The sequence below is a fragment of the Buceros rhinoceros genome, unplaced genomic scaffold (assembly GCF_000710305.1).
Source record: "Buceros rhinoceros silvestris isolate BGI_N320 unplaced genomic scaffold, ASM71030v1 scaffold35129, whole genome shotgun sequence".
Taxonomy (NCBI): Eukaryota; Metazoa; Chordata; class Aves; order Bucerotiformes; family Bucerotidae; genus Buceros; species Buceros rhinoceros.
In genome coordinates, this window is record NW_010432689.1 from 5,549 (window position 1) to 14,905 (window position 9,357).

The 9,357-nt window shown below is 38.6% G+C and overlaps 1 protein-coding gene across 1 annotated transcript in view; it reads right to left on the reverse strand.

Annotated features, from left to right (window-relative positions):
- Positions 1–8,518, reverse strand: part of SLC17A5 (solute carrier family 17 (acidic sugar transporter), member 5) — a 13,411-nt gene extending 4,893 nt beyond the window's left edge. The window contains exons 1-5 of the mRNA XM_010143862.1: positions 8,464–8,518; positions 5,995–6,191; positions 4,330–4,563; positions 3,765–3,852; positions 985–1,071 (exon numbers count right to left, since the gene is read on the reverse strand). Coding sequence (XP_010142164.1) covers positions 985–1,071; positions 3,765–3,852; positions 4,330–4,563; positions 5,995–6,191; positions 8,464–8,518 — 661 coding nt within the window. The remainder of the gene's footprint in view (positions 1–984; positions 1,072–3,764; positions 3,853–4,329; positions 4,564–5,994; positions 6,192–8,463) is intronic.
- Between the last annotated feature and the right edge of the window lie 839 nt (positions 8,519–9,357).

The following is a 9,357-nucleotide window of genomic DNA, read 5'->3' on the forward strand; positions in this document are numbered from 1 at the left end:
GTTTTGTTTTTTTTTTATTCTTTTCCTTGAACTTGGAAGTGCCTTACACAGCAAGAAAGTTGCGTACACATACAGATTTTATTTTTATCAGTCACATGGAAGAGCCACAAAGGATATGGCTCACCCAGAGGAAAAAAATTCACATTAAGTTTAATCACAAAAAATACTTTGTGCACATACACAGACTATCCCTACATACAGTTTAACTGATGTACCAGTCCTCCTTTTTTAAGCCAAACCTCAGAACTATCATTTGAAAAAGGTAACTTTTCTACAACCAGTCCAAATCAACTGTACTTTTATACAGTGTTAACTTACTTTGTTTTGTCCAATTCTTTGTTTTGAAACTTTTTTGTTTATACAAAAATTGGAAGTGGTTTGTTGAGGAAAGTGTAACCATTGTATTTTATTCCAATTCTCCCTTCCCCATGCAGAATACAAAACGGCTCAGACATGTAAACAGACCTATAGAAACCATCCGTTAGATCTATGACATGCTGTTAGAAAATACTTTCTGTGTTTGAGCTTCTTCTAGAACATAACTCATAGTAATGTGCTATGCCTTGCTTTCTGGGCATTCCTTCAGGGTACCTGTGACTGCTGAAGAGATTTTCCACGGTTTCCACTTAAAGCAGCAGTAACTTTTCACATGTTCTCTCATTCATAGTAAAAGTTTGTTCCTGGGATAAAAGTTATTACCTCAGTTTTACATAAGAATTTTCAGACTGCTTCCAAGTGGCAGGAGAGTTAAGAACATTTGACTTGTATGAACTCTTGTCCAACTCAGAGACAGCTTTGCTCATTGGAAGCAAGGCTTACATAGCCTCACACAGGCATGACTCATTTTAAATACTTTAATTTCCCAGGAGTAATAAAATAGCAACCCTACACATCAAACATGTCTTTAAAATTTAAAGTTTTATAATATATCATGCTTTTCAAAAAAATATGGTTTGTACTTTTGATAATAATAAAGCCACCTACCAAATATGTAAAACACATAAACCCAGTTCATATAGTAGCAAATTAAACCAGATAATGGCAGAGAGACAACGGTTCCCAGCTGTGCACCTACAGAAAGAAATCAAAACAAAGTGGAAAAATAATAATTAGATCTCCCATAGACCCATTAAACTAAGTGGCATTTCTCATTTTATTTTTCTGAATAAATCATACAGAAAAGATTTGTCACCACCCTTAGAGGGCTGACATTTCACCTTAAAGAAACACGGACACAAGAAGCTGCTTTGGCAGCTGCAAGTAAACAGATCCACAAAACCCTAAGCATCCAAAAATCACAAGCAAAAAGCAATAAAAGACAAGCATCCTTGGCACATTCATCTCCAATAAAGTGATGGCTCTAGTACATCCAAAACAAATTAGCCAACTGACATTGCTGCAAAACAAGAGAGAGCTGATCACAGTATTATTAAGGAATTGGTGAGGTGGGGGATGTGGAAAACGTTCAGATGCTAAAATCAGTTTTCATTTCTCTTAACTCCTACTAGCTCCATTGAAACAGGAATGCTAGAAATGCAGGTTCAGATCCCATGGTCCCTGAACTTGACAGGATGTAGGATCAGTCAAGAAAGAAGGGAAAAATGAGCAGATTTCAGTTCATATACAAACCAAAACCAGGAAAGAACTATTTCTGAGTTTATAATTCAATACATATTTTGTAAAGGTTCCCTCCTGCCTCTGCCCCAAATCTAAACCAGAAACCCAACCCATATTATTTACATTTAGGAACTCTACTGGTGATAAATAGTAGACCTTCTCTCTTGATAGTTAGTTATATGATCACTCCTCCAAACTTAATCTCAACGCAGAAAACATTAGATTATGTTGCCACACCAGCTGCCTAGATTCCATCTTCACTGAAACAATTTTTGAGGCAGAACCACAAACAACAAAACCACGTCATGCAAAATATAAAGCAAAGTAACAACTACGTACAATCTCAATCATGTATTTTCTTAGAAAATTAACAGGATCATGATTAAACCACAGACCACATGACTGCCGGCCATGTGGGGCAAAGGAAACACTCTGCTAAATTTACACGATGCCTTATGCATTCATGACTGTTAAAAATTGGCTGTCCAAGGTGACAGCCTCTTCTCACTGCTATATTAGCATATAGTTTCACAAGATACTAAAGGACAGTTTAAAAGCTCCCAATTTTTAAACGCAATAGAAGTCAATCCCAGCTCTGTGCTCTCTGTCTAGCTTGTGTGCTGGCTGTCACATGAAGACTTCCTTTAATGCAGATTTAATTCACTAAGGCAGAAAACAAATTTTATAAAAGAGGAAAAGCTTTCTGCTGCATCTATGGATTGAAGTGGCTCATGGAAGGGTCTGATGAGTGCCTGAAATAGCACAGAGGAAGGAATGAGACACTTGGCTAGGAAGGAAGTGAGGAAATGTGAGGAAGAAAGGAATAAGGTTTCTTTCCTGTTGGTACAAGTGAGCCACTACACTGGCATAGTTGCTTGAAAAACTGTAGCTGCAGTTTACATGGTATAGCCCTGTCTTTTTGATGAATCCCAGGTCGAGTAAGAAAGATGTAACAGAATTACTATTAACGAGAATGAGTAAAATAACCAATTACTTTATTAAATGAATGCAGAATTTGTCATCTTTGAAGAAATATTATCAGTTTTGACTAGTAAATTTAGAAAGCTACATTTTTCACCTAGGCCACAAATACGGCATTGAGCCCATGTGACTGACCAATAAACCCCTAAAACAGACAAAGGCTCAGTGGAGATGGGCAAGGGCAATGTGTTCCTGAAGCTCAGGGAATAATGCAGGGTGTGACACACCACAGCTGTTTCAAAGAAAGCTGACTTTATCTCAAGGCAAAGGGGACTAGAGGGTTCCCTTTGATTAACAGCTGTGTCAGCTGAATGACTGGTGGTCTAAATGTTTCTCCCCTGGCACATTAAAAGTGTGACTGTCTTACTGAGTTAGTCAGGCCAGCATGAGGGAAGTGAATACATGGCTCAGCCCAACATAGAATATAGAAACTAAACAATTAACAACAGACTTAACCTGCCTTCCCCACACACACCTTCCTGGTGACTGGGAATTCCCAGTGTTATGACGGTGAGCGTATTAGAGACCAGAATTGCAACCATGTATTGCAATTGCTATATTTTTGTAATTGTTAACTTAGATTTGTATTGTGCTTTCAGTATATTTTGTGTCACTCTGCTAAATCAAAAATCCTGTGTCACATTAAATATCTTCAAACAAGTAAATCTGATATCAAACATTAGACCTTCCACACACAGGAAGTATTGGACTCTGACAAGGAGCTCTTGCAACAATACCTGGGACCTTGGACTTTTTCTCCCTTGAGTTCCTCCAAAAACACTTTAAAAAAACCAAACCAGCAAAAAAAAAAATCACCCAAACACACATTCTCTATCTTGTGATCCTGGTCTAGCTTTTATGTTTCTAATACTAAAGCTCCTGCATCTACAGTATCTTCTGTTAATCAGCTTCAGAGTAACTCTCTGCACCACTTTATACCAAAGTTACACTGAAGTTTTTACTCAGCTGCAGATCAGTAACTTTTCTTTGGGTTAAAAAAGCCATGAATAAATGAAGATAATGAATGCAAAGCAAGATTTAAATCAATGCTATGCTTTCCAGATTAAATGCTGATTAAAATTTATAACATAAATCCCTTTAAGTCAATCCTCCCTGTAACTGCAGTAAAAATGTGTAATTCCATTATCAGCGTGGGAATTTCTCACCTGCATATGAAATACTAAGGAGCTTGCTGCGTTCCAGTGGAGGAGCCCAAGAAGACCACATTGAATGCATAGCTGGGAAGGTAACACCCTAGAAAACAACATTTCATTCTGTTTAAATGTGACAATTTCAGGACTCCTTTCAACTTCGTATGTTTCAAAGCATATTTCATTAAAAAGCAGTAGTAGGATGCCTAAGTTTCTTGTTTGGCAAGAAGCCACTTTAAAAAAAACATGCAAGGCTTGAAAGTAAGGAGGCAGAATTAATTTCTCCTACTTTCGATTCTGTATATGCTGGAAAAGCTGCAAGAATACAAACAATACTGTTCTGGTTTCTGACAAATGAGAAGGAATAAATCTAGTTTTGTCTCAAGTGTCCTTACAAATAAAACCTTTTGCTTATTTGAAAAACTTAGGCTAAAATAGAGGGCAAACTTTTTAATCATTAAAAATATTAAAGCTAAGCTACTCAAAATGAAATAATCCAACATCCATAGGGTCTAATCACTACAATTTATTAAGAAATTATTCAGATGGATTTTCAAGTTACATAGAGAAAAAGGATTACCTCTCCCAGTCCTTCCAAGGCTCTGACAGCTATGAGGTAGCCAACTCCCAAATTTGCAGCTAGGGGAGTAAGCAAGGTGAATACAGAAGTACCAAAGATGCCAAACCCCAGCAACAGCTTCCCTCCAATTTTGCTTGCAAAATATCCTCCTGGAATCTGAGTAATGATATAGCCATAGAAAAAAGAACCAAGGATCCACCCCTGAGTATCAGCATCCCAAGAATACTTTTCACCCTAAAAAGATAAAAACAAACAAACAAAAAAAAACCACACCAAAGTTCAGTTAAGTTCAAAATACCAGTTTCTCTGACCATTTTTTTTAATATAAGTCTGATCCATCGTTTAGTCCTTCACACCTAAATTACAAATCTGGGGTCTCCTTCTACACACATCTATACTGCAATCGAAGTTGTGTTGAAAGCTAATTCAGGTACAGACATACATATTTTACATACATACATAGTTTACAGTCCAGACATATCTAGGCCAAGCAAGAAAATTCTCACATGTAATGCAAGTGCTTGGGGCAGTTATCCCTTTTTTGAGTTCTAGGCAACTGGGGTTAGGAGACAGACTACGTAGTCTGCATGAGTGTGAATCCCACTTCTGTATCACTGTGGTCATTCTGTTGTGCTCTCAAAAATGGATTTTGCTGCAGAAAATTTATGGACAGAAAAGCAAACAAGGAGACACAGATGCTCAAATTTGATCTAAGGAAAGAGAGCAGCTAAGGACAGGACTCACAAGGGTAGGTGGAAGAGTGGGATGAGCATAACAGAGGGAAGATGAGTTTAGCCAACAAAGTAATAAAAGCGATGATGGAGATAAGGAGCCTGGAACTATAAAGGAAGTCAGGAAAAAGCCCAATAAAGTGAGTTTTAAGCTTGGGATCACTTCCAAAAGCCCAATTTATAACCATCTAAATGATGCTTCTGTTTCACGGAAGTGAGGAGACAGAATCTGCTTCCCGTAAAGTCTGCAGTTATAATTTGCTCATGATAAATAATAAATGACCTCTAAACAAGCAAACAAAATGAAAGCAGAAAGATAGCAAAAGTGCTCAGTAATAAACTTCAATAATAAGATGAGATCTATGCAAGTACAAATTCACAAAGTAGGTTCATTTTTTTATTAGAGCATTTTTTCATATTCGTCGGTTCTGTTCAGTTAAGAAATGCAATTTTATGGATTACTGGAAGGGAAGTCAGAGATAAAGGATATAAAGACAAGAATCATGATCTGGGAAAGAGATCAAGAGGTGAGGAGAAAAACATAACATGTTAATTTGTAATGAAATTTCATGACATTGAGACTGTACAAAGGCAAATACGGACAGTGATGTGAGCTCTGACGCAGATGTAACAGCAGCAGTTGATCAGTGGCATATAAAAACAGTGAGTCATAGTAGATCTGCAATGTCAGATTAGCCAGTTTGTAAGGAATAGCACAGAAAGGATGTATGTAAAAAACCTGACCTTGAGCACAGCACTTCTAAGTTAGGTAGTCATTTAAGGCTATTATTTTTCAGAATGGCTTTAAAAGAACCACTGAAAAGACCATCTGATACAAAGCAGCCTGTTCTCTTCCCACCTAAGCATGAGCCATCAATCACAGACTCCTCTTAAAAAGGTGCTACATTACAGGACAAAACGTTTGAGTCCTCACCGTTGTGTTGCGAGGAACATTTATGGTGGAGGAATGCTCTGGACACACATTGGAAGTCATATTCTTTGCTAAGCTTGTGTTAGGTTCTACCATATCCACCAGAGCAACGCTTAGGTTCACACGTAACGCGTACAGGAGGAAGAACCCAAAAAAGGCCAGTAGTGCTAGATTGTAGCGAGCTGAGCAGCATGCAGGGACTGAAACGAGAGTAAATGAAACATTTTTGGTTTAACAGAACCTGGCAAAATAAGAACTGATCAGCAGTTTTTACTAATAATCTCAGGAATTTACGAGGTACGAAAAAAATAGGTAAGGAAACAAGCTAATTGTCCTGGTCTTAAGGGGTGTATTCAATAGGGGTAGAGGCTGAGGGTGGGGAAAATAAAAGCCCATTTTTCTACTGATGCACAAAACAAATGTAATTCTGGTTTAGACAACTGGTAGTTACCCATACAAGTGTAGAGGCTGCAGTGGAAGTGTGGTGTGTGGCCTGTGGAAATGAATTTTAAAACACAGTTTCAAAAGTCCTCTCCAAAATGTAGTAATATTTATTTAAAGTAGGACTTTACACTAAAAAAAACACACCCCAAAATTAGCAGAAAGTCTGTCACGTACATGAAAATGGTTCAAGAAAAACAGAGACTCTTAAAGCAGTATTAAAGAACAGTCACTGAGACTCCAGGCTGTTTTCTAGGACAAGTTTTCTTTCTATAAGTTTGCTTACAAAGGAATATGCATTTGCTGAGAGCTGCCAAACAGACAAAACTAGCAGAAAGGGGAATGGCAAACACCGTGGTGGCACTGTGAAACAGCCAAAGTTTCCCAGAACACCCCTCTTCTCCAGTCACCATACCATAATAAAGTTGACAAAGGAAAACGAGTCTTAGATTCAGCACAAAAATCTGTGTTGTGACCTTAAGTCGACTCTGTCAGCTGTTTAAACCCAGCTATCAGACTTTGCACTGTAACACAGTTATTGATTCTCAGCAGCATTTGGCAGAGATCATTTATCAGTAACAGGAGATTCAGATCCGAGTTGAGCTGTAACCTGGCCCCGGCACATAACCAGCGGCAATAAATTTTATATCTGTACAAAATACAGTTTCCAGCTCTGCAGATACTCTTTATGAACTGGGAACGCCTGAACCTACTGAACAGAAGTGTTGAGAAACTACTTGAAGAGTCTGCTGAATTTACAAATAGTGAGGTGGTGGAGTATCCCCCCTTGTGAGAAAACTACACTGCCAACAGAAAATTTCACGACCTGAATTTCTGAAAATCTTTGGGGGATCAAAACCTGCAGATACTACATCAGTCTACAGTGATCTTACCTTTCTCTGACTATTCAGAATTCAAATGATGCATAGAACAAGCATATCTATGATCAACAGGATTGACTGATTGAGATTCATCTGCTACTGGATTATGTCTCTTGACTAGATTCTCTGATCTCCGGTAAGAAGCAAAAAGCATGTTCTATGGACAAGCTACCTAAAGAATCTTCCCTTTACAGTATCTCCCTTGAAACAAGGAACGAGTCCATGCAATTTTTTCTTTTTCAGCGGGGCCACCACAGAGCCTTTCTGCAAGACTGTATTTTTCATGAACATAGTAAAACTTCATCACTTTTGAAGTCTCTAACCCTGACCAAATTTATATGAAGTTTATTATGGCTGCACAACTTGTTAAAAGGACATAGAGAGGCTGTATTTGCCCTGTTCATTTAGTAAACGAGGCCATTGTACAAAACACCTTCCAGACCTGCGGTAATATCCGACTTCTAAATGACATGAAGAGCAGCCAAGATTTTACTGCTTACTTTAAAAGCAATAGGCACCAAGAGCAGGAAGTGCTTACTGCAAAAAAAAAAACTAGTCAAGCAGCTTAATTTTCTTTTATTGTTGTTTAAAAAGCAATTTGCCTTAAGTAGAAAATTTATAGTCACACTACTTATAACAATTAATATAATTACAGGTAAAACTATTTAACATTTCCACTGTCTGTATTTGCTGGAGTTAAACAATAACAACAGAAGGCTGAAAATCACACGGATGATGTAACTCTTCCTTGGAAATGCAGATTAACTGGAACATCAACTACTCTTCCCCTGGAAGCCTCTTACTGGTATACACCTTGTCTGGAGAGCAAGCTCCAAAAAACAGATGTGAAAGAACTTAGATCATTAATGTAACATTTTTTTCCCCAGTTGTAAGCAGTTTATCATAAAAATCTAAGAAACACGTAGATCTGCAAGTCTGAAAGAAACAGCTGCTAAATTATTGCTTCCATCTCTTTCCACTAAGTTGCATTTGCAACATCTGAGAATATTGGATAAGGCTGACAGAACAGTGGAGAAGATTCCAGATGTGTTTCAGACACCCACCTCTTCAGGTGATTGCTATAATCAAAAAGACAGACATTCCACCCTCTAAAGTTCAAGGCAGCTAACCATGACATTCAAGGTCTTACCTTGATTGGTGGTCTTGGGTCCTACGTCCATAGTTAGTTCTGATTTCAGGGGCATGTTTTATAATACTGTAGCTATAACTGAACAAGATTCTTAAACCGCAGTTTAAAAAACAGGTCTCTGATGCAAGTTGCATGGCAGTTAAAGGAAGTTGCTCTTCTACTGTATTTTTCCTTGTGGGTGAGGTGACCCACCTCAAGTAGAGCATGACGCATTGTGCAAACTTAAGAACATATTGCTTTAATAACGGACTCAGATTTCTCTCTTTCTGGCACTCTTAAGTCATTTTGTTAGCAACCCCTTTTGCTGCAGTTACACGTTTTCCAAGTAGGTTGGTGTATTTTTGCAATATATTGCAAGTATTCAGTATTGCATATTCAGTATTGGCATACTAAAGAAACTTAAAATCTTACTTTACTCTTTATAGTTTGTACATTCTGGGTAACAAACCAGCACAGACAACCCTCTATGAACATGTCAGCTGTTGTTAAGTCCTGACCCCATAATGATCCCCCTCTCCTATAACTGTCTCTTTTTGCCTTCTTCCACCTTCCTTCCTCTCCATACTTCCATAACATGCAATTAGTCGAAATTCTGCCCTAAAATGAAATTCTGCCTTAACCTCGGTGGACCCCAGCAGGCCGGCACTGAAACTGGAATTACTCCCTCGCCTTCACTGAAAAGACACCAAGCCAACTGCAGGTATTCACAGAGTATTCAGGTAAGAGGGCAGCAGGCCAGCTCCCTGCCATCAGTGCTGCAGACAAAGCCTCGATCCCTGTCAGGACGGAGGGCCGTGTAACCGAACACTGACACTGCCGCATCGAAGGGCGCGGGGCGGCAGGTGAAGGAGGTGAAGTCCCTGAGGCCACCTGAGGAGATGGGCGCCGCCGCCG